At 42.3% G+C, this 25,861-nt stretch overlaps 1 protein-coding gene across 2 annotated transcripts in view; it reads right to left on the bottom strand.

The window, feature by feature from the left end:
* The window catches only part of phip (pleckstrin homology domain interacting protein), a 41,663-nt gene that overhangs the window by 11,928 nt on the left and 3,874 nt on the right, over nucleotides 1-25,861 (bottom strand). For both annotated transcript variants that reach the window (XM_069158601.1, XM_069158602.1), the window contains exons 5-28: nucleotides 25,329-25,479; nucleotides 25,021-25,119; nucleotides 23,904-24,064; nucleotides 19,856-20,077; nucleotides 18,483-18,583; nucleotides 18,076-18,146; nucleotides 17,505-17,605; nucleotides 16,618-16,658; nucleotides 15,843-15,941; nucleotides 14,636-14,792; nucleotides 13,322-13,456; nucleotides 10,690-10,818; nucleotides 10,066-10,291; nucleotides 9,262-9,414; nucleotides 7,773-7,956; nucleotides 7,530-7,632; nucleotides 7,252-7,389; nucleotides 6,948-7,045; nucleotides 6,536-6,743; nucleotides 5,512-5,622; nucleotides 5,086-5,193; nucleotides 3,293-3,417; nucleotides 2,805-2,887; nucleotides 1,018-1,129 (exon numbers count right to left, since the gene is read on the bottom strand). In XM_069158601.1, the coding sequence (XP_069014702.1) occupies nucleotides 1,018-1,129; nucleotides 2,805-2,887; nucleotides 3,293-3,417; nucleotides 5,086-5,193; nucleotides 5,512-5,622; nucleotides 6,536-6,743; nucleotides 6,948-7,045; nucleotides 7,252-7,389; nucleotides 7,530-7,632; nucleotides 7,773-7,956; nucleotides 9,262-9,414; nucleotides 10,066-10,291; nucleotides 10,690-10,818; nucleotides 13,322-13,456; nucleotides 14,636-14,792; nucleotides 15,843-15,941; nucleotides 16,618-16,658; nucleotides 17,505-17,605; nucleotides 18,076-18,146; nucleotides 18,483-18,583; nucleotides 19,856-20,077; nucleotides 23,904-24,064; nucleotides 25,021-25,119; nucleotides 25,329-25,479 (3,116 nt within the window). The remainder of the gene's footprint in view (nucleotides 1-1,017; nucleotides 1,130-2,804; nucleotides 2,888-3,292; nucleotides 3,418-5,085; nucleotides 5,194-5,511; nucleotides 5,623-6,535; nucleotides 6,744-6,947; nucleotides 7,046-7,251; nucleotides 7,390-7,529; nucleotides 7,633-7,772; nucleotides 7,957-9,261; nucleotides 9,415-10,065; nucleotides 10,292-10,689; nucleotides 10,819-13,321; nucleotides 13,457-14,635; nucleotides 14,793-15,842; nucleotides 15,942-16,617; nucleotides 16,659-17,504; nucleotides 17,606-18,075; nucleotides 18,147-18,482; nucleotides 18,584-19,855; nucleotides 20,078-23,903; nucleotides 24,065-25,020; nucleotides 25,120-25,328; nucleotides 25,480-25,861) is intronic.

Raw genomic sequence — 25,861 nt, 5'->3', positions numbered from 1 at the left:
CAAAGCTGTGGAACAAACTAGCTGTTAGATATCAGGGAAGCTGCTCAGTTAATACTTTCAAAAGAAAGCTCCAAACATATCTTTTTACATCAGCCTTTAACGAGCTACTCTTGAAGCTCCCTTGCACTTGCCTGCACTTGAACTACCGCATCTTTAAAATGCACATCGCTTTATTTTATATTTTAACTCTGTGTTTAATTTGATCTGTTCTCATGCATCTCATTTCTTATTTATATTTATAAATGCTCCTTTATGCCTGTTTTCATGTGAAACATTGCATGCAATTCTCTTGCTTTGAAGCACTTTGAGCTGCATTTCTTCTATGAAAGGTGCTATACAAATAAAGTTTATTATTAATAGTATTATTATTATTTCTGTGACTCAAACAGATTAATTAATTACAGTTTTGGTCCCATTTTCTCCCTTTGGTTCTGGAACATGGTGCTGCATGACGGAGTAAAATAAGAAGCAAGAGTCTCACTCAGAGATTTTCCATCCGTATTTCTTCTGCAGCCTCTGAGTGCCCGTTAAATATTCTCCATACACAGCGGTGTGTCTCATGTTATGAAGGTTGTGTGATAGAGAAGCAGAGACTCTCTGGTGGTGATTGAGACAGTTATAGTTAAGTCATGTTGCTTTCTGCCGTGCAGTTTCAGAGGGTCTGATACTTCTTTGCCACTCAGACACTTCATCATCACCTCTGAATCTGCAAACTGATAATGTGACACTTCACTTCCTTTTCATCACCATTCCCGCTTGTTTCTGAAGCATTTCTTTTGTCTCCGTTTCACACACGTTATGTCTGTGTTCACTTGTGCCCCTTCTGCCTGTGGGCAGCTTGTCATGCGGTGTCCTTTCATTTGTTCAAAATGAAGAACGCCGAGTTTGATGCTGCAGCTCTCCTTGATAGTGTAACTACAACAGATTCATCCTGTGAATATACGACTGTGTAGATATTTTGTTGTGATTTGACCTGCGACCCGACTGACAACAGAGTAACTGAATTTGTGATCCTACCAGACATTGTAGCACTGGAACAGGCTGTCAGGATACTGAGGCTGGTAGGGCTCCTGGCTCTCAATGGTCCCGAACCACCAAGCATCGTCGATCACTGAACGAAACCTGTCACCTGAACACACACACCACACAACTGTTCAGGTCTTTAGAAACATGGGATGTTTTATATTTGATTCCACTGTACATGTTTCTACACTGCTCAAAAACATAAAGGGAACACTTAAACAACACAATGTAACTCCAAGTCAATCACACTTCTGGGAAATCAACCTGTCCAGTTAGGAAGCAACACTGATTGCGAATCAATTTCACCTGCTGTTGTGCAAATGGAATAGACAACAGGTAGAAATGAGGCAATTATCAAGACAACCCGTATGAAGGAACGGTTCTGCAGGTGGTGACCACAGACCATTTCTCTGTCCTCATCCTTTCTGGATGATTTTTGGTCACTTTTGCATTTTGCCAGTGCCCTCACCACTAGAGGTAGCATGAGGCGGTGTCTACAACCCACAGAAGTTGCTCAGGTAGTGCAGCTCATCCAGGATGGCACATCAATGCACGCTGTGGCAAGAAGGTTTGCTGTGTCTGTCAGCACAGTGTCAAGAGCACGGAGGAGACACCAGGAGACAGGCCGGTCCACCAGGAGACGTGGAGGGGGCCGTAGGAGGACAACAACCCAGCAGCAGGATCGCTATCTGCTCCTTTGTGCAAGGAGGAACAGGAGGAGCGCTGCCAGAGCCCTACAAAATGACCTCCAGCAGGCCACTAATGTGCATGTTTCTGCTCAAACTGTCAGAAACAGACTCCATTAGGACGAGGGCCCGACGTCCACAAGTGGGGCCTGTGCTTACAGCCCAGCACCGTGCAGGGCGATCGGCATTTGCCAGAGAACACCAAGATTGGCAGCTTCTCCATCGGCGCCCTGTGCTCTTCACGGATGAGAGCAGGTTCACACTGAGCACATGTGACAGACGTGACGGAGTCTGGAGACGCCGTGGAGAACGTTCTGCTGCCTGCAACATCCTCCAGCGTGACCGGTTTGGCGGTGGGTCAGCGATGGTCTGGGGAGGCATTTCTTTGGAGGGCCGCACAGTCCTCCATGTGCTAGCCAGAGGTACCCTGACTGCCATTAGGTACCGGGATGAGATCCTCAGACCCATTGTAAGACCATATGCTGGTGCAGTGGGCCCTGGGTTCCTTCTGATGCATGACAATGCTCGGCCTCATGTGGCTGGAGTGTGTCAGCAGTTCCTGCACGATGAAGGCATCGACGCTACGGACCGGCCCGCCCGTTCCCCAGACCTGAATCCAATCCAGCACATCTGGGACATCGTGTCTCGTTCCGTCCACCTACGCCACGTCGCACCACAGACTGTCCAGGAGTTGACTGATGCTTTGGTCCAGGTCTGGGAGGAGATCCCTCAGGAGAACATCCGTCGTCTCATCAGTAGCATGCCCAGGCGTTGTAGGGAGTGATACAGGCACGTGGAGGCCACACACACTACTGAGCCTCATTTTAACTTGTCTTGAGGAATTTCCACAGAAGTTGGATCAGCCTTTTATTTTGAGTATGATTCTGAATCCAGACCTCCATGGGATAATGATTTTGATTTCCATTGATCATTCTTGTTATTTTGTTCTCAACACATTCCACTATGTAATGAATAAAGATTTTCAACTGGAATATTTCATTCATTGAGCTCTAGGATGTGTTGTTTAAGTGTTGCCTTTTTTTTTTTTTTGAGCAGTGTATTAAGTCCGACCACAAAAGGTGAAAGAAGTCTGACCTATACTCCACTGCCTCTTTCTGGCGTTGTCAAACTGCTGCCGTAAAATCAGGAAGTCGATTACATCCGGCATGTCGTGGTACCTGCAAGAAGACAAACAAGTTCAGTTCAAGCTTTGAAGTAGGTGCAACTATCATATATCACAGACTGCCAGGCAATTACAACTGGATTCACTGTTTGTGTAAAAATGGGTACTAATGTAAAACATTAAGTCATCTTTAAACTTTGCTAAAGTGCGAGTTGTACAGAGAACGGGGAAGAGTTTCACACTCGGTTGGCACTAAAAATCTCAATGTTGAAGAAAAAAGTGAAAATGAAAGTGAAAATTGGAAAGTTTGAAAAAGCACAGGATATGTCACACTTTAAAGTAGTACAGGGGGCAGCTTATATTAAAAGAGTGTCCCAATGTTCTGGGTCAGAAACCTCTGTGTTATCACTTTGTCTTAAAAGCTGAGACGTGTTTGATAAATATTGCAGTCTTTACTCACTTCATAGAGAAGGATCCTCCGGTCAGTTTGCCCGTGTCGGGGTCCAAGAAGGAAAGCTTCAGACAGCACAGCGTGGGCAAGCCGACCTCATATTTGATGCCGACTATCTTCATCAACTCCTGCTCCTGAACGCCACAAACAAGAAAATAAAAAAAATAAAAAAATAATGAGCACAACTTATTTACTCACTAAAGAGATCATTCACAAAAACTGGAACCCTGTTCAATGCTGTATGTGCACTCTGTTACTGTATTATTTTGTTTTGTAATTTCCTGGCCTTTCCAAAGGGAAGCCCCAAGTTCAGTGGGTTTTAGGTGGTGTGTGTGTGTGTGTGTGTGTGTGTGTGTGTGTGTGTGTGTGTGTGTGTGTAGGTTGCAAAAGTGTGAGCAAGTTTTTCCAGCTGACAAAAAAGTGACAGTAATGCTTCATCGTTGCCATGTGTGGCTTGTCAAAGTACAAATAAAAGATACAGAAGAGCACTTCATAAACCTAAAACCAGCTCATTCACAGCCCTGTACGCCGTGCCTGCAATGCATTATGGTCCGCTGTCTGCACAGAAATAGCTATTTCTGCCTCCTCACATGGGGAAAAAAAAAAAAGGAAATGCATACAAAGTAAAAAAAAAAATACAAAAAATACAAATCTTGTAAGCTGTTGCTGTCAAGTGTCTGGTGTTTTTTCCTTTTCTTTTCAGTTTCATATACAGGGAGGAAACTTTGAACTCAGCAGACATTTTTCTTTTAGTGAAGAGACATTTTTAGGTCAGAAAAAAGATTCAACTCCACATGAACCAGGCAAGTGTCTGTGATAAAGGAGACGCACCGGTCCGAGGTTTGTAAGAAAAGGAAAAAGACTGTGTTAGATTGTTCAGAGCAATGAAAGGACAGTGAATGATTGCACCATTGTAGGCTGCATCTATGTATCCCTCTGTCATTTTCTTTCCTAGTGGGCTCAGCTTTTTAGACATTATCTCGGAAATTCAGCATTCTTAAAAGAGAAATGTCGCTGAGAAGATTACACCACTAAAATGTCAGTCACAATGTTACATCTCAAACAGGATACGGCATATTTAACGGCCTCACATTTTCCAGTTGTATATTTACAGTATTGATATCCATATGAAATTATTTTAAGTAGTAAAAACCATCTTAATATAATTTTACATCTCTGTTAAGCTTCTCTGGAAAACCAAGAACAGGCTGTTTTGTGTCTGCCTCTTTAAGAGGCATTGACACCAATAACCCTCTGTTCTGATTGGCTGACTCTTTTCTGAGTGACACACCCAGGCCAACCACAGGTTTTCTTTGTACGTGATTGGACAGTGGGCCGGGCTGAGGGTGGACCGATGACATGAGCGTGAGTTTATGACATCACAAATTTACAGAAGTCCAAACAGGACAGGTGCAGAATACAGGCCGTGTGCATTTCTCAATGACCTGAGCAGTTTGTCACTTGCACACTATTTAAATAGCACTTAAACCTGCTTTATAATTAAAAAAGGTAAATCAGAATTGATATAATATTGGACCTTTATTAGAGGGGAGGCATCACTTGAAGTTTTAAGCTGAATTCTCTTCATCTTAATGAATACCTCTCTGATTATATTGTCTCTACGTGAGCCCTGCATTGATTGTTGTTACATGGCTCGACTATGATTGTATTAAGGACTTTCTCCTCTGTGGTTGTGGGCACACAAATAAAGAGGCCATATAAATCTCCGGATAGGTGGGACCTAAAGAGCGATGTCTCTCTTCAGCAATACTTAAATCCATCTTTGTCAGGCGGTTCCTTACCCGGAGCTCCATCTTGTGCCAGGGCTGCTTCTTAGGATTGATGCTGTAAATCTTTTTTTGTTTGGCCATCTCCACATAAGCTTCATGGCCCTGCCTGAAGTAGTACAGCTGCAAACACACACAAATATACAACAGATTGTGGTTTTTACTGCATTAAAAAAAAAAGAAAAAAGTGTTATATGTCTTGACATGTAAAACTACTTAAACTTAATTAAATGTGTGCTACAGGCCTATAACCACTACAGATAGCAATGCTCGTCAGTCTGGCCCTTTGCTCTCTTATGTGTAATGAGCATAACAGACACACGGTGCCGCTATCTTCGGTGCGGCCTTTCAGCCATGTTGCTATGTAAAACATGATTCCGTGTTTTGGTGTGAGCAGACATGTGGTGCACATGTGTTGACAGAGACACGGAGGGTGTGTACCTCGTCTCCCATCTGGGGTATGTAAGGACATCTCCGAGGGACCGTGTCAGTGATCCAGGCAGAGGGAAGCCATTCCTCCAGAGTTAGCCCCTGCTCCTGTAACTCGGTCCTCTGAATGACAAGCACAAGAAATATTTTAACATTCATTTGGAACTTCTGCATACATACCATTTTCTTTTATTTCCCAAACTGTGTGAATGTTGCATATAAATATGAGCCTGCAATTAGTAGTTAGTTCTCATGCTGGTGTCTGTGGTTAATATACAACAATGTAAATTCTGCATTGCTGCTCTATTATAAAAAGCAAATTACAAAAATGAACAAGATCACATCCTCAAATTCTCTAAAAAAAAAAAGTGCATTTTAAGTCACATTTAAAGTGTTTTTATCATTTTAAATAAATCTTTTTAAAATAATTTTAAATGTGAATATTGATTTATACAAATGACCGATGGGAAAACTGACTCTTACAGTGAGTTCAGTTGTGAGATTTCCAGTAATTGCAAGAAGGAAATAAATGAAGCTCATGTCAAAGTTCAATAAGGAAGATCTATCTTCATATCTTCAACGTGCTATTCTTGCTTCTCTATTGTCTTCGTCACCTCCGCTTTCCCTCACTGTCAGTTTCACTTCATTCACAATTTCCCCGTTACTACAGTCCAGTGATCTTTCTGTCTACATTTCTGAACCAATCGGTCCCTGCCCCCTATTTTGTAAATACCACTGCAATTCTGTCACTTTGCCCTTCATACCCTCTAACGCACAACTCTCCTCCTCCTCCTCCTCCTCCTCCTCCTCCTCCTCCTCCTCCCCATCTCCGCTTCATCCTTCTGGTCATCCGATCCAAGTTTCAGTCAGACATATTCTAACTCTGCTTCACTACCACCAGCGTCTAAACTCAGGGAGGTCCTGTCCCTCCTCCACCCTTCATTTAGGACATCACTGCCATTACTTCCATAAACACTGTTATTCACTTCCAACTGCTCTCTCCTGATTGGGATTTTAGCCACTACTGGGGACGAACCTTCCTCTTCTCCTTTGGCTTCGTCTTCTTTGGTAATGCGCCATCTTTGTCTGCTTTGTCCTTCTTCCTCTCTTTCTTCCCTTCCCTCTTCTTCTCTCCGTCCTCCTCGGAGCTGCTGCTCTTCTTTTTCACCTTAACGCTCTTCTTGGGCGGTTCAAGGTTGATCCCTGCGTCCGCCGTCCAGTCGGAATAATCGCTGGAGTAATCACTGCAAATGCGCCACAGAGCGAAGATTAACTCGGCAGATGTACGGTATCTGCTTGTCTTATGTTTTCATTTGCATATGATATATAGATGCATCTGTGGGAGATAAGTGATATGATAAATGTGTGGGATATATACTATGTGTGTGTGTGTGTGTGTGTGTGTGTGTGTGTGTGTGTGTGTGTGTGTGTGTGTGTGTGTGTCTTACCTTGAACTACTGTGGTCATCTGGCCAGGGCTCCTTCACCTCCTCTTCCTTCTCCTCCTCTGAGGAGTGACCGTTGATTTGTCGTACCTCCACCTCTCCCTGAAAACAAACAACACTTTATATTCGCACAAATATAATGGATATGAGGAAGCACGAGAAGCCAAACAGATTCAATAAAAAGGAATGGGTGAAAGTCATTAAGAGACTTGAACCAAAAATGTTTACTTTAAGTTTCAATGAGAAAACGTCCGACACAGCTCTCCCATAAAGTATCAGCCTAAAGGCATTAACAGTGGTTTATCTACCTCTGAGGCGCTGTCATCGTCATCAGCAGCCTCAGCGCTCTGCCGGCTTGTCTCCTCCATGGCAGCGCGAGTTTGGTAGCCGTGGTTACCCTGGCTCCTCCTCGCCTCATCTACCACACCCTCCGACGTCGGATGAACCTGCAGGAGCAAAGAATGGAGAGCTGAGTGAGACGAAAGTGCTGAGCTGAAGAGACGTGAATTCCTGAAGAAGCGGCGAATGAGAAAAATGATTACGTTGGTGTAAAGTGTTGTGAAAAGTTCATGCTAATTCCACGTACCCGGCTCTCCTTGGGGAGAGAGTGGATTGTACGCCTCCTCCTCTCGGACTGATAAATGTTAATCTCCTCCTCCCCTTTAGCCTCCCGCCAGTTCACCTGTCTCCTGCACAACGAACACACGCACAGATCATTAATGTTCATTCATGACGTTCTGCGCTCCAAAGCCTGACTTTGTGTTCACGGTACATATGTGTGTGTGTGTGTGTGTGTGTGTGTGTGTGTGTGTGTGTGTGTGTGTGTTACCTGACGGAGGCGTCCTCCAGCTCCGGCACCAGCACCCTGCGGCTCCAGGCCACCAGGTCTCCCTCCGTGGCCATCTGGCTGCGGGGGGCGTTGCTGTGCATCTGGCGCACACCCTCGATCTGCCCGCTGCGGCGCAGACCCACGTTGGGCGGGGAGTGCACCTCTGTGGGCGAACCCACCGATCCTGACGGGAAAGAGACGTCAGAGAGAGAAAGACGGTGCTTCCGCTGAAACCACTTAGTCAGCAGCATGAAAAAGATTAGTCTGTGACCAGACAACTGTCAATAAATGACGACAATGCCTAAAACAAAGTCATCCAAGTCATTTCCGGCAGATCAGTCACTCAGGTGCTGCACATGCTCACACTTCAGTGAGTTTACCATATGAAGGAAAGTAGAAAACTCAAATATTAACATGATGGTAAAAGAGAAAGGCTGCAACTAACAATTATTTTCATTATAAATTTATCTTGAGGTTATTCTAAATTAATAGTTTGGCCTGTAAAATGTTAAAAAATAATTCAAAACTCCAGTTATTTTCTGAAGCCCAAGGTCACTTTTTCAATTTGCTCATGCTGTCCATCCAACAATTTATCACCCAAGTTATAATTCTAAATATATTTTTCAAAAGACCAAATTTCAATTAATTTACGAATCAATTAATTAACAGTTTCCCTTCTTAAGATGTAAACAATACGTTTTCATAGGCAAGAAAGAGTAGAGAAAATTTTTTATTTGAAACTAGTAGGTAATCAGATAAAAGACATTTTATTGTAAAACCTGATGGAATCTAATGAAATCATGTATTTTGCTTTGTTTCTGTCTCAGTGTGTTTCTTTTAAATTAAGCCCACTGCATTCAATTACCTGCAGCCTTCTGGATGGTAATGTGTTGGTACGCAGCTGAGGACACGAATTAATTTCCTTTTCTGTACTCATCATCTCTTGGATTAACTGACTAAAAAAGCAAATCTCCCAAAGACTTACACTGACTGAGTTCTGTGAAAACTCTCTGAGTCAAGGGAGTTTTGTTCAACCTAATTACAGTTGCACATTTCCTATGTTTTGTATCAGATCTATCAATGAATGTTGTTCACCAACATGTATACTTAATATGCATATTATTAACTTGATGAAATCTTCACTGTGACTTGAGTTTCATCACTTTGCTTCTGTACAGTATTTTTTTGTTTAAGTGAAGTATAAACAAAAGGTTGAAAAGTATTTGTGACTAAATGAATGACTGTGTAATTAATACAGATATAGTGTGTAGTGTTATTTTCACACAGTTAATTACAAAAATTCATCATATCTAAATTAAGATATCTGCAAACACTTTGTCTTAAACCGCCTCTAATATAAGCAAACTCTGCGAGTATCACAGCATATAGACGTCTGTATTTACTCCGAAATGAGGCGGATGAAAACAAATGCTACAATACAATCACATTAAAAAGCTAGTACAACTTTGATGTCACGTGTTGGTCCTACCTCTGTTGGCCCTGGCGTTTGCTGCATTGGCGGCAGAAGCCGAGGTTTCGTTGGTTCCCAGTCTTTGGTCCTGTTGCTGCTGCAGCCTCTGAATCATGGTGTCCAGAGGACTGGAGCCGTCCACCGCCTGCTCACTCACCACCTGGTTCAGGCCTGACACAGACAGGACGGCAGCAAACGGGAGACTTAAAACAGTGAAACAGACGCTGGAAGGTTTTTCTGGTAAAAACAAACAGGCTTAAATCCAACCAGTGTTACAGTCATAAAGAATACCACCACTGTGTAATAAGTGAATGTAAACATTTCTGTATCGCTCTTATTTCTAAATCCCTGCACTCAGCAGGTCTCGGTGCTCAACTATCAACTTCAAAGAAGTAGAAAAGGCAGTTTTTCTCAAATCCTAGCAAAAAAAAATTCAGATAGCATGAGGAGTCATACTGTCCCATAAGGAATTCCTTCTTCACTTATTTTCACTGTGCTCTACTTTCCACTGTTTCTGCTTATATCGCTGCCTTATTAATTCAGATTTTAATTGCCCGTGTAGTCTCAATAAAAGCCTTCGATGTATCCCATTTGAGGACAGACAGCATTATTGTCAGGCTACGAGAGCGTCACGATCAGCTTGACAAAAGTGTCTTTGATTGGCAGACAGACGGGCTCTGATGAGACAGCATCACCTCCAGGCAAAGATCTGCTGTGAAGAGTACAAGCAAACGAGGGTCCGCAGCACAACTACGACTGAGTTTGTGCCCCCGGGCCGTGAAGAACACACACTCCTGAGGGTTTGATGTTGTGCCTCTGTACCTGAAGAAGTGACCCCCATCTGAGGAATGAGCTGCTCGTCCCTGCAGCCCTCCCGGCCCGGCACCAGCCGCTGGTATCTTGGGGGGTGCGGGTTCCCATCCACGTCCACCAGGAAGGGAGGAGGCATCAGATGTGGCGCCTGCTGCGTCTGCTCGTCCAGCACGTAGTTGTTGGCGTCCCGGATCAGCGGCCGGTAGTCGGTGTGGAAGAACATCTGGTCCGATATCTGAAGCGGGTTTGGAGTAAACAGGTAGAGGGCATTTGTTAGTACTGAAAACATTCAATTGTTGAATGCTGGGGATGTTTATACGAGGGCCGATCAAAAGGTTTGAAGACTTTGCGACGGAGTGCAGCACGGGATCGTGTGTTGAACGGGAAAAATGCTTGTGAGTAAGCGTTGTATAAGCTACACGTGCATTTGTGACCACTTGTATGTGGACATTTGTGATGTTGTGTGCAACTCAGATGTTGATCAAGCGACATAACTTTGAATACTTACTCACACAGGTTATAGCTTCCTCTCTGCTCTGTGAACATTAATGTGCTGTGCTGCGTTCATGCACAACAGGAACAGTCTCTGAACTTCTTGATTGCACCTAGTAAATATAAAAAGTGGCGGTTTACCTTGTCGTACTTGCTGCTGGAGCCAAATCCAAAGATGAGCAGGTGACCGTGGGAATCTGTGGCTGCAAAGTGCTGCCCATCTGGACTGCATTTGCAGTCGAACAACGCTCCGTGCCCTTGGCCCTCAATCTATCCACAGAGAGAGAGGAGATGAAGAAATAGGCCCACACTGTAATTCATAATATTACACTACCAGAGGAAATTCCAGGGAACTGTAATAGTTGTACAACATGGACAAAATCTACTTTGAATGTCTAGTCAATAAGCCAAAGTTATGGCACATGCAAGTAATCAGCTGGAAGAATCTCCCCTAAAATAAATGTAATACAAAATCAGTTTTAGCACCACAGCAGACAGTTTCTGAGAAATAACATCCACCACTGCCCAACAGAGCGCCACCTACAGAAACCGAAACTTAATCAACACAAAATTGAAGAGACAAAACCCCAAACTGTTCCGAGTGTCAGCCAGCTGTTGCTCTGGGTTTGATGTGTGGGTATTCCCTCGCCCTCACAAAAGCTCCCTTCAGTCCCAATATGAAAAATGTGTTTATTGGTTTTGCCTCTTTGTCCCTTATTCATGAAAAACGACTCTGCATCTGCCAACACACTGAACTCAAGCACACAGGCAACCCCAGAAGAACCCGAAGCTCATTTCCCTGAAGAAGGAAAATTGTTTTGCCTGGCTGGATGGCAGAAAATGGCAGAAATGGCAGAAAAATGCAAATATCCAAATGTTGTGTAATAAAGAGATATTGTGCAGACTCCACTGTCAGACTTTAAGGATTTAATGAACTTCCTTGGTTGATACACACATTCATGCTGAAGAAGGGTTAGAGTCGTAGCACTGATTCAAAAGTGTTTGCAGCAGCTTTGGAAAAGTAAGAATGAGCTGCCTAAACAGACCAAACCGTCCTGCAAGGCTGGATACATGATGCAGTAAGTAATGTATGTCACATGCATCGACTGTATATCAAGATGGACGAACCACTAGGTGCTGCCTCCAAAAGACTTCCATTCAAAAAGCATCAACTTCTCTAATGAAATGCAAAGTCAATAAAATTGTTTCTCAAGTCATTAAAGTGTCATTATTTAAATTCTCTCCTGATCAGAGTTCTTGTTTTGCATCTGAAAATAATTACATCATTAATTTGACTTTAGGCCTCAAAGAGAGGTTTGTTTGGGGGCGTATCTGGTTTGATTGGCATTCCTGGGGTACGATCAGGATTCCAGTATGGGTGGGCGGGGCTTAGTGCCCTCGGGTTCGGTCACATTCAGGTCCAAATATGGTCATTTCTGACTCCAAAAACCAAGATGTCGAAGGCCAGACTCAAGACTTCAAATCGGCAGTTCACACCTCACGATCAGTAGTGGCTCGATCTGCAGTGTTGGCTGCAGGTGGACACGTAATATTGAGGTCTAAACTTCTGACAAATGGCAGCACACATTTCCTTCATACTTTGGCTTTACTTTTGTCACAGTGGGAGGAAGTTCTGATGTGTTTTCCATCTTTATACACAGTCTATGGTCACATGCGGCAGAACTGTAGAAGCATGGCTCGTGCAGCTTCAAGGCTCGACTCCATTAAAGCAAGAACAGTCTTCCACTTGTAAATAGAAGTTGAATTAATGGGCAATAAAAAAAAGTAGTCCCTCTTGACCTGATATGTTCGGTAGCTAAAGTGAACTAATGTAAGCTAACATGACTCAGTCAGCTGATTTAGCTTAGCAACAGGGACATGAGTTCAATTGTGAGCATGCGGAGGATGCTGGACCAATGTTAACAACCTTGAGATGGATCACGGTGTGTAAGGGACTCAATTCTCTGCCTTTATGAGTTCTTTCTACTTCTGCTGATCTTACTCAACATTTCACCTTCCACCATTATCCATTTTCACTTGTAACAACAGTAAAGGCAGTCTCGCAGTAGGTTTTAAAGTGAAAAGGCACAATTTGGGATCGTTCTCTCACACACACACACACACACACACACACACACACACACACACACACACACACACACACACACACACACACACACACACACACACACACACACAAGATTTGGCCGAATAACCACTTCACTCAGTGACTCATGGTCTGTTACCATAGAGACAAAAGTAGGAAGTAAAACAATCATTAACACGCTAGATGAATATGTACAGTGACATGTGAACTTCAATCGGAGGACTTCACTCTGTGCTGGGCTCGTGTACACTCGCGATGCATCAAATGACGGAGAAAGTGCAGGAATGGAGGGAAAAGAAGGAAAGCAGAGACAGAAAGTGAAAGCAAAGAGGGACAGGGAGGAACATGAGTGGGGGAAAGGGAAAGTATGTCAGATAAAGAGCGACACTGGGAAAGAAATGTGGGGTGGGAAAACAGCAAAAACGAAAGAAATATTCCAAATGAACCTCACGTATCTATGCAGGCCAGAGGAAACACAGTTCAACAAACTCATGTATATTTTTGCAGATTAAGAAGATATGACATCCGTGTCACATGAGAGGGAGACAAAGATAATGATCCTGGCACTTAAAAGGTTGCGGTGTGAATAAAGCAAAAGAGAATACAGTGAGGGAAATGCAATGACACGCAGGAGTGGAGGAGGCATACGATGGACCGGAGTCTCACCATGTTGAAGTAGGAGCGGATCTTGACTCCTCTGGCGAGGTCCCACACGATGCAGTTCCCATCATGTCCCGCTGAGAAAAGGATTCTGGGATCAAAGGGATGCGGCTCCAGGACGAACACCTCATCCTCGTGACCCTGACAAACATGAACATCTGGATTAGGACACGCTTAAGAAAGAAGAAAACAGTGGCGCTTGAATACTGAAGAACTGTCCTTATTCCTGTTCATGTTTCAGCCCGTGAACACCATGTTTTACTGCACTCCTACATCCAAGATTTACCTCAAGTATGGAAACTGAAGAAGCCGCACAAATTCAAATGTAAGTTTTTGCCGATGCCCACATTCCGCTTTTTGTTCTTCTTCTAGGTTCGTATGCGGTGCTGTGAGGCAGCTATCAAATGCCGCGTGTCCGTCGATGCACGAAAGAGCGCGATACGTCCCTAATAAAAATAATATCACGATATTCCGGGGAAATTTCTTAATAACATGGCAAAATACTGAAAAAATATTTTATTACAAATTTCGAGGACATAAAACAAAATAAGTATTATAGTTGTATATGTCAGTTTGTCTTCTAATATTCAGTAAAAACAAACATATTATTGTCGTTTGTGATGTATCTGATCTTTTGTAAACAAATGTTTTCCTCACGTTCCTCCCCTGTCTGGAGCTAACTCCTCCACAGTGTATCCACTGTGTTACATACATGACATCAACAAATCATGTGAATTTTATTTTTCATAATAAAAATCACAACAATATCATTGTGAACAGTATGATACGGCACAGCTGTAGCGCATCCAGCAATACGGTGACAAGACAAGCATCTCTAACCATGTCAGCAGCACAGAGGTCTGCTTTAGACAAGATTTTCAAAAGTTAATCCGATAAAATCAGATATATGTTTACCATGTTTATCATATTAGGTGTGTCGCATATTTTTGCAAACATTGGAAATAAATACATAATGCAGCTGAGGTTTTAGTTTTTCAGATATTTGGTCAGAAACCAAATATTTGAACACATTTTGATCCTGATGGTTGCGCAACATGAAGATTTAAGATCGTCGAAAAACAAACAGGCTTCATCCTGTGAGGACCGTGAATGTCTGAACTAAGTTTACTGGCAGTCCATCTATTAGTTGTCCATTTCCATCCATTAAATCGTTAACCAATCGACAATGATCTGAGATGTTGAAATACAAGCTGTGTGACCTTTAATATACCATAACTATAAAACTCATGCTTGCTTTAATAATACAAATTCATATCTGTGTCTGTGTTCACAGCGTTCGGGTGTCCGGTCACTACATACCATCAGGACATGGACCAGATTCCCGCTGGTCGAGTTCCACACCTTCAGCGTCAGATTGTTGGCCGCTGTGATGACCGTGCCGTCATGGCGATCCCATGCTACCATGGTAACCTTCAGCTTGGTCACCTTGTCTTCGAGCGGAGGAGGGTTGTACTTCCTGAGAGGAAGATGTTGATATCATAAAGTCATCTTACTTTACACATACAATTCATACCACAAAGAGACAAATTAATGGTTAAAACGACAAAAAGAAATGAAGTCATCCTCCTTTTAACCTTAACAACTAGTGATCACTTGTACATGGCTGCTAACGAATTCATTCTGTTATCCTGAGTCCTTTTTCACACCATTAATGAGGAGCTTGACCAACCTGACAGGCAGACCTTATCTTTCTGTAGGTTGAGGTAATTATTTGCAACCCCAGCTGTTACTGTTCACAAAAGGAAACCGTGAAAAGCAGCACATTCAAAGCATTTCTTTTTTGTGCAATTACCTGACCAAGGTGTTCTGTACTTTTAAGATCAGTGTAGAAACAGTGTTCCCAAAGACTAACATATCAGTTGCAGGTTGTTGTTGTCTTTTATAGCTAGGTTACATGGAGGTTTTTTTTTCTTTTTTCTTTTTATTGCTGCGTAAGTTTTGTTGTGTTCATACGCGCAATAAAGACATAAATAGCCTGTCAGTGTCATCTCTATTCATTCACGGTCTGTGATGCCTGCAGTAAATCTATACTCCGTCTCGGAGCAGTCAGGTAATCAATCACTCTGTCACACTTCATGCCACAGGTGTGAAAGTGGTCTTTTTTTTCTTTAACTTAATTATTTATCCAGTGTACATTATTTAATAGGTCACTATACTCTAAATAAATAAGTGCAGATGTACAGATGGAAAAACTAAGCCTTTTGCTGAAGGTACTAAGGCCTTTAAATCTCCTGTAATGAGTCCCAAATAAATGCTTTTACTTTAATACGCTGCATCATTTTCAACATGGATTGATCACTTACTATAGGTCTGGGAATTTAATGCACATGATTGATTTTTGTTAGAATTTATACTGACATCATAACCTTCAGGAGCTCAGCACACGGCTTTGTTTTTTGCACAATAAGCGCTGATAGAAAGACCAGACTTTGACAGCCGTCCACACACACACACACACACACACACACACACACACACACACACACACACACACACACACACATACCCGGGTAATTTGGTCTGCATGTCCAGCAGAATGCTCCTCCAGCCCTGAGGCTGCAGCTGCCAAATCCGAGCTGTACCATCCCTGCTGCCGCTCACGAACCTACAACACACACACAGATTTGTGAGCACAGATTTATGCAACTGTAAATATAACACAGAGCTCCAGATCAGCTTTCTGCAGCACGATGGTTCCCTCCATCTGCACACATCAATATGCACTAATTACATGTGCCCCTCCTTCTCCACCTCTACCAGCCATTCCCTCTGTACAGACAGTCTACCTTCCTCACGGCTTACATTACGACTCTGGGGAATTACAGCCCAGTGCGTTTTTCTGCAAACTCCATCCAAGCAAATGCAGTCTGACACTCAGAGTGCATGATGTGTGCTAGCATGGGTGTATTTTTGTATGTGTGTGTGTGTGTGTGTGTGTGTGTGTGTGTGTGTGTGTGTGTGTGTGTGTGTGTCTGTGTGTGTGTGTCTGTGTGTGTGTGTGTGTGTGTGTGTGTGTGTGTGTGTGTGTGACAGACAGAGAGACAGAATGTGTATTAGAGCGTGTTTCAGACAGTAAGTGAAGGAGGTGTTTCTGCTGACACAATCAAGTCACACTACAGCACCCTGAGGTTCCATAAAAACACAGTGCAATGGTGGTACACATGCAAAAATTAATTACACCAACTATGTCTCACATATACACACACACACACACACACACACACACACACACACACACACACACACACACACACACACACAGTATATAATCACAAACTCACCTGTCACTGCAATGTGAAAATTGGATGCTGTCAACTTTGTCCTATGGGTGGGAAAATATGGGAGAAAGTCAACACAGGTGTATTTCCTTTGTCAGTCTGACAAATCATGAAAGTTGTATGGTGTATCGTCAATAAAGTATTATTATCATAAAAATTATTATAAAAAAAATAAATTAAAAAAACTCGAGGTCAACTTACTCGCTTTCAACTGCACTTGTCATAGAAAAATATAAAAACTCTCTCCATGACAACAAGAAAAATCTCCAGGACAAACTGATTTATTTTTCTCCTTTAAATTCTCCTGTGCAAGACCATGAAATACAGTTGAAAGCTTAAGAAACAAAATCAAGTAAGTGTAACACTGAGTTGTTTTTCTTTGTTGTTGTTGTTGTTGTTGTTGTTTTGGGGGATCGAACTACTGTTTCAAGAGTCAAGGGAGAACTTTGACATTAAACACATATATTATACAGCCTGCAGCTTAATGTGGATGCCGCTCTCCCCTCACCCAAACCAGTCGAAGAAGATGGCCACCCACCTCTGAGCCTAGTTCTGTAGGAGGTTTCTTCCTGTTAAAAGGGAGTTTTTCCTTCCCTCCTTTGAAGGTTTTTCTCCTTTAAAGGGGAGTTGTTGTTGTTTTTCCCTCCTAGCTTACATGGGAATTGTTGTATTGTTGGTTTCCTCTGTATAATGTTGAAAAGTTCTGTTGTAAGGACTTTACTGTGTTAAGTGCCCTGAAATAACCTTTGTTGTGATTTGGTGCCATAAAACTAAAATTGAATTGAATTGATACAAAATTGAGATTTTATATTTTTTTGTATGAAACTGTTTTAAAATAGTCAGGTCATCAAGTTATTCATTAATCAGTGAAAACAATGCACTTGACTTACTGTGTGGGACTCAAGTTCAGAGATCTTCTCGGGTTGGCCTAACCCAAAGTAGTACACCCTGATGATGTGATCCGTGCTTCCAGTGGCGAGGAACATCCCACCTGGACACATGTTTAAAGAGTTAGAATTATCTCGATGTCCAACATTGATCTATGACTCTTTAAATGATTTCATTCATTTTCAAGTCTTTTAAAACATTTTTCTATCGTTGCTTCTCTTATTCGTCATTCTGTGTGTCATCACAACATTAATGTGTTCTGGTGCCTTTCAAATGTATTATGAATATAATTAATACATACACGCACACACACACTTGTCTTGTATTCTCAAGAGAAAACTTTACAAACTTTATCAAATGTCCGAGGTCAACAACTTCTCAAAGCAGAAATAGCATCTGAAAAACTGAAGCGCAATTCTTCCACATTTAATGAAAAGCAGCAGAATACTTGAGAGCGTCTGTCTGCTCTGCTGAGCTCTTCAGATAATCTGGGCTAATTGTACACATTTGTTTGTCTGTTTCTCCCCCGGCGGTCTCAAAGCATTCATGACAATCAAAGCGAGCTGCGCTCACCTGCGCTGAAGGAGGAGCAGATCATCTGGACGCCAGGTCTGGAGCGCTCCGTGAATTTACTGGGCCTCTGACTGGACACACACAAGAAAAGAAATCGACATTTGAGATGGCTTTTTTTAGTGCACATAAAACAGCAGCCATAAAATAAAGCGACAAATATATAATAGCAAATCCATGTGTTGTTAAGATCAATACGGTCTTATATAGTAATACTGCATGTACAAACATACGTTGTATGTCAACATACAACACACTAAAAACCCAATTATAGGAGGATTTTCACCAATTAACTGACAGACAAACAAACAGAAATATGACAAAAAAATAATGTCATGTGGGCCAAATACTTGATGCGCGAAGTGTGAAAAGCACTTGTGCAGGTGAGACCATGTGCGTGTGCTTCTCACCCGAACTTGAGCGTGCGAGCGTCCCACTGCCAGAAGCAGATGGTGCCGTCGGCTCCGGTGGAGGACAGGTAGCGCTTTGAGCCGCAGCAGAGAGGAGAAAACTGCAAACACAAACCATTAGAGGTCACAGCTGAGTAGAGCGGGCGATCACATGAAGTACCACTACAGCAAAATAAAATAGGGCAATTAACCCAGATGAGCGTATAAAACCGTCCATAATAACACTATGCAGTGTGTAGGTTTGAAATAAACAGGTGTACCGAAAAAAACAAAGCTTGAAGGCCAATTTTAATAGGTGACACAGAGGCCAAAACACTTGATCAAAGTAGGACAGTTTGAATTCTGAAAGTTCACGGGATAATACTGGTTTTCTTCTGTATTCTTCTTTTTGTCAACAAAACCAATGAAACCATTAATGCCTAACAAACGGTGTTGCCCGGTGAGTCACAGTCAACAGCCTCCTTTCCGCTGCCGGCAACGGCTCCACCCGGATTTTGTTTTCCACTGCATATAGTACACCCTCTAGGCAGAATCGTTACTATAGCTACGCAACATGAAACTGCGGTGCATTCATGACAATTCTTCTTGACCAATCAGTGATCTGCAGTGTTTTCACATCATCTTTTAGTATCAGCTCAACTCAACTGGAACGTCAGCGGAGGTGACACCAAAACTTGCAGCAGGTACTATCCGAAACTTTTGTCTGATGAAAAGCCAAAGAATTTGAGCCGAGTGAAGTTACAATGTGCCTGTCCTGTCCTGGCAGAGGAAAATGGGCTCAGTAGAGCTTTTACCTCTGTGCAGTTACTATTCAAACACCGTGACTGAGCCACAATGTGAATCTTGATGATGTTTCTTATTCTTCTGTTTATTCTGAGTAAATCTCAGTTTCCCCCAACCTACTGCCAGAAGTACAACAGACATGATCAGACAACATTATGGAGATTCCTGGGTGTCAAAATGAATCTCCTCATTAAACAAATAACTGACATGTAATTACATTAAATGTTGGATATCACGTAGGCGTGTTATCTATCGCCCTTATATTAGAGATTTCCTCTTCCCCTCTTCTATCTAAAACCTACAGTGGATTGCAGCATCTTGTCATAATCTTTTCCTTTCTACAAAAAACACAAGGACACATAATACATGATATTTGGCAGCACAAAATAAACCAACACGCTGATGTCATTCTGACCGGAGTTGCTCAAACTGACCTGCTTAGATAACAAGTTACTGTTACAGACAGGCACACACGCTATACAGCAGACAGCATAGTGGCAACAATGAAATAATGTTAGTGGCTGTGAAATAATCATTCTGGGTCAATCAAACCTCACATGATGACGGCATCACACCTACAGCCCTCGTACCTGTAGTGAGGTGATGGAGGCTGCGTGTCCCTCCAGGACGGCCAAAGGGGCGCACGTCTGCAAGCACCACACTCTGATGGTCTTGTCACATGACCCGGCGGCTATCATGGTGTTCTCGTAGCTGACGGCCATGTCGGAGATCTCAGCGGCGTGGCCGCGCAGGGTCGCCAGCAGACGGCCGTCGTCTGTTCCCCAGATCTTCACCAGACAGTCATCGGAGCCCTGGGACAGAAAAAGCAGCGCCAACACCGTGACTGAAGGCTCGTATTTGAGAGAGTTTGAAAAGTGGCCCGTCTGTTTCCGGGCAACACTTCCAGTCAGACAAATTAAACATGTTATGTTTAAAAAAGACTTTTTAAAAGTATAAATCTGGGCACGGTACAGCCTCGGACACTCAGCAGAGTGGCGAACTTGGAAAACAAAGAGAAGAGGGAATGAGAGTCCTCAGATGCAAAAATAGATTCAGGATTCATTTGCATTGTGACAAAAAGCGACAATGAACATTTCAAAGCGCGACGTGTCAGTGCATTTAAAACTGATTATTATCTGTGAAGGGAAAAACACTGCAACCAGCATGTAAACACATTTATAATGTTATCTTAATAAAATCTTGACATCTTGACAAAATAACAGAAAGAAAGCATTGTGGTGTGATTATATATTAGTCCGATTGCGTTTGACTCAGCAAATAATAATAATAATAATAATAATAATAATAATAATGATAAAAAAAAACTATCTTCGAAGAAAAACACAAAAGTTTTATAAAAGTAAAAAAGACAAAGTATTACATAAAACAGTAATGTTAAAAAGACTGAATTACTTAAAAGCAACAACATGTACCGTACGAGATCTGAGAGGAAGAAATACACCTGTAAGAACCCAAAGCTGCATTTCTATACGCAAAATACAAGCTCGGCTGTACACTAAGTATTGCAAGGGCTGCAACATACGATTATTTTCATGGTCAATTCATCTGGCAATTATCTTCTCGATGAATCCATTGACTGGTCGTTAAAACATCAGAGAATGATGAAAAATATCAACCAGTGTTCCCCAAATCAGTCCACAACCAAAACATTGAGTTTATTATTACGGAGGACAAAAGGAATCAGAAAAATATTCACATTTAAGAAGCTGAAATCAGAGGATTGTAGAATTTTTTTCATTAGAAAATGACTCAAAACAATTAATAGGATTATGAAAATAGTTGACCATGAATGATGAATAGGTGCAGCTCTAATGCTGAACTATTTTTGTTCTTTTGCTTTGTAATGTAATCGACTGGACAAACTGTCATATATCATACATTCACATGATTTTTAACAGATCATGTAATTTGAAGTTGTTGTGAAAATGATGTTCCTGCCACCACGTAAGCGTTTCCTCCAGTTATTTCATTTTGTTATTCACAAAGACGCAGCGGCGGGTGCAGGTAAACATTTAAACACAAACAAGACAAAAAGCAGTTAACTAACTAGCAAGATGTTTCACAGCACTGTGAAATGGGCCGGCCTGCACGCCAGCTGAAATAAAGTACAACTGCACCCGAGAAGATAGAGTAATCTCAGAGTGCAGGGAAACACAAACATATCGGCTGAGGTTTCCCTCAGATGTCAGGACGATGACTCATTTTAACAAACACTGTTGTGGGGTTTACAGCAATTTTAGAGGGGAAATCTTCCGAGTGGCATAAAACCATGAAAAAAGAAAGGAATGCAAAAGCAACAAAAGAAGTTAAAGGATAATTAATAGAGGATTATCCAATAAGTGAGGCCTATATGAAATTCGGTAGCTCCTCGAACTTTCTTCTCAATCATTCTCCTCAATCAAGACATGAAAACAGTCTCTGGGGACCGAACTGAGAATTGCTGCCTGTGATCCAGCTTGTTGGGGGTTAAAATGTTTGTGATTCAACACGGTGCCAAATCCATCTGTGCCGTGATTAAGATCTCACAATTCATTTTCAAAACCTGCAGGTAACCCTCATTAAGATGCAAAAACACAGTGACATGATAAATCAACTTCTCAAAAATGTATTTTTATTCTTGTTCCAAATGTTTGAGCTTCACTGTGCAGAATGGATGGATGCACAGAGCTTAAACCTACAGAGCTGATTTAACATGAAATATAAAAACCAGATTTTAAGGGGCGGGCCTTCGAACCTGATTTGTGACATCACAAATAGTTTTGAAACTGATTTTGGACCAATTCAACTTCCACAAAAACAATGTGGAAACACTGAGAATGGACTCAATGGTGAAATGTGAGACATCTCATGTTCAGCAGTTAAACTTAAGAGATGAAATATATTTGCACATCTTTGCATATTCTAGAATTTGTAATGAGGTGGAAGCAGGAGATGCCATTTTAAAGAGAGGATCACTCAAGCAAAATTCAGTTTTATTCAAAATAGAGTATTTTATATACATTTTAAAACATATCTGCAGGGGACCTTTCAAAAACTAATGACTTTAGGATTGTTTTGTAAATTCAACAGCTATCAGCATTCAAATAACAATTTAGACAAATTCCAGGTAAAACAGAACTAATGATAGCTGATTGGAATTACATCATTTTATATCTGCAAAGCATTGTAGAAGATAAACTATCAGAATTACCATAAACTTAAAAGGAACTTACTACTATTATCGATGAAATGTTTACCACTGTCACAGAGACAAACAATCCATACCAACTAGTCTCAATTTGTCTTTTCCAATGGCCATAGTAATGAGCTCCAAGCTATTTCTAAAGCTATATTATACAAATCAATATGGTTGTCTGCCAATGTATTTACCCGAACCCTCATGCACTTGTTCATTGAACTCAATGATCACACTGAATGTTTAGGTGACACAAAATAATCAATCAATCTGCCTGCAACTGCGGCAAAGCCTGAAGACTGAAGAGATCCAAAAATAAGAAAATATATAAATAAAAATGATCTTGTGATGAAAGAAGACAGCAAGCGAGAGAAAAAAAATGAGCAGAGAGAGAGAGAGAGAGAGAGAGAGAGAGAGAGAGAGAGAGAGAGAGAGAGAGAGAGAGAAAAAAGAAAGGGAGAAGGAGAAAGTGAGGGAGACCAAGGATGAATTTTAATTCTGGCACTTAGCCAGCGCCTCAGAGGAAACATTTTCTCCAGTTATGATGAGAAATAGCAAGAAGACAGGAGAGAGGGAGGGAGAGAAAGGAACAAAGGAGGGGCAGTGAGAGGACGAGGCAGGGGGGAGAGAAAGAGAGAGGGAGAGATAACAGAAAAAGAGAGACAGAGTCAATCTAACCCGCCTCCCTCTCAGCAGCCAGCCATTTTTAGAGATTTAGGAAGTGAAAGCTGAAAATGGTGTATGGCAGCAGGCAGTGTTTGACTCAATGATGCAAACAGACGGACGGCGACATTAAATCAACATTGTCTCGCTGATTGTTCGGTACGCAACACATTACCTAATGCTGTACACCTATCACAGCGACACAAAAAGGGCAGCGAATGCATCACGATGGGTATCCAAAGGGCAAAGGTCAACTGCTTTTTTTTTGTGCTCCCATTTGTTAAAATATGATTCTTATACTGCGAAGTTGCGTGATTTTTACTCCCCAGCAGGTTACAGCTGTGAGTCATTGACTACAAGTATCACTGCCCCAGAAAGGTAAACAGTAATTACCTCCTACCACAACTCTTACAACATCCAATACAGATGCTCGGTGAGCAACAGACACCTTGTAACAATCAAACACACACACACACACACACACACACACACACACACACACACACACACACACACACACACACACACACACACACACACACACAAAAGAGGTGACTCTAAACCCACACCGAGACTCCACCGTCACACACTGAAATCAGACTAAATAGCCTCCTTAAACACCAGCAGACGTGTCCCAGCTGAGGTCAACACACACATATAAACACACACACACATATAAACACACACACACATATAAACACACACACACACACACACACACACCACACACACACACACACACACACACACACACACACGTAAAAAGCTGCGGCCCTTACAGTGAAGATGCGTCGGCCCGTCCTGTCGAAGGTAACGCAGTACACGGACGACAGGTGTCCCAGGATCCTCTTGTGCATCTTCATGTGCTGGTACACAGCGGTCGGCACCAGCTGCCGCAGACGGTAGGAGCCGTTCAGTCGACGGCCGTTGCTCGTCTCCACTGGACGTCAGGGAAACACACATACACACACACACACACACACACACACACACACACACACACACACACACACACACACACACCAGTGAGTAAAGATACACGTATGTAGAGGAAAGAGCATCAAATCAGTGAAGGCTCTAAAACACTGAAAGATTTAAAGGCCTTCTGGCTCTCCCCAAATCCAGGACAAAAAAAAAAAAAAAAAAAAAAGGGACAGTGCAGTTTCAGTCATGACCCCCACCCTCCTGAACCATCTTCCCCCAGTTGTTAAAAAGGCAGAATTGGTTAAAAAAGCTTTTAAAAACTCACTTGTTTCATAGGAACTTTGCACCGCATCGAATGGTTGTAAGCTGTAGTTTTGATTAATTCTGTGGTTTGACCTCATTGTCTACCCTTTGTGTTTTTATTGATTTTATATTATTTTAATATGGTTTCATACTGTTATGTTATTTTTAATTTTATCTTGTACAGCACCTTGTAACCTCGGTTTATAAAGGTGCTTCACAAGTAAAGTTCCATATAATTATTGTTTCAAGAAATTGCAAATACTCTGCAACTGTGTGTCTGAGGCAAATCAATGCATCACTGTTAGATTATGTTGCTTTGGCAAGCAGAGATGCAGCACTCGAGATCTGACTCATAGACTGCACATCAGAGACAAGAGAAAATAAAGCAGAAATAGGGAAATATCACTTTTTTTTTCCTTTACCAAAATTCCCTGGTTTCTGGAGGACTTAAGTTGCTGTGATAGCGGTGGGCAGTTATTTAATCAAAAAGCGATGCATCGCCACGTCATTTTTGACTACTATCATTGTCATACTTATTTAAAAATGCACGGTCTGACATAAAAACCATAAACACCAGACGATGATAAAACAAAGCTTATAGTGAACATAATGTGACAAAAACACTCGGGTGCCGCATTTCAGGGGAAAACCCGGAAGTGTTTTCTTTACCGATGTTGGGTGGGCTCCCGTAGATGATCGGCGGCTCCGGTGGTCGTCCACAATGCAGCGCGGCCAACGCTGAGCCCTTCCACACAACATGCTTGCAACCTGGAAAAAGACAAACACAACACATACGCGTAAATACATGTGAAATAATGTGTCAATCTGTATGCGTGCGCTCACATTTGCATCGGGATGTGAATGCATGTATTTACACGGTGTGCAGGTTTGCAAACACGTTACGCAGTAAGAGATATATACACAGTTGGCAGAGTGTGTACATTAAAGGGAGCTTCTCGTGCTGCACGTGGACTCACTCTTGGTGGTGCGTAGCAGATTCTGCCTGCCGGCCCCCAGCAGGCTGGTGAGTCCGGGCACGCTGGCGGGCACCTCCCCCTCCAGCAGCGGACAAACTCTGGAGCAGACCCGCAGCAGGTGGTCCGCAGTGACGTGCCTGTTGAGCTTCACCTGAACACAACAAGACGGTCAGATGAGTCTGCGGCCTGGCCCGGTAAATGACCACAGAGCACCACTAGTGTGTGTGGGGGGGAGGGGGAGATCGGATTGGGGGGGGGGGGGGGGGGGGGGGGGGCAGAGTGGAACAGTTAAAGGGGAAGCTGGAAGAAATGAGATGAAGGAGCTCTGCTGCCAAAGTCTGTTAGTGTCAAGACGTCTATATGTTTTTGCTGCTCCGCCTGCACTGTAATAGAAAAACCTATTACGCCAAATTTTAAAATCTATTGGACACTTTGGGAGGTCAGAGCATTATAAATAGGTCTGAAGAGCATACAAGTAAAAAAAAACAACAACAAAGAACAAAAGAATAGCTACAAAAAAGGGTCACTTTCTG

The sequence above is a fragment of the Embiotoca jacksoni genome, unplaced genomic scaffold (genome assembly GCF_022577435.1).
Source record: "Embiotoca jacksoni isolate LCO1_2020_lvr unplaced genomic scaffold, fEmbJac1.0.p SCAF_23, whole genome shotgun sequence".
NCBI lineage: Eukaryota > Metazoa > Chordata > Actinopteri > Embiotocidae > Embiotoca > Embiotoca jacksoni.
The sequence above is the reverse complement of the archived record's forward strand: the minus strand, read 5'-3'. Positions and strand labels throughout refer to the sequence as shown.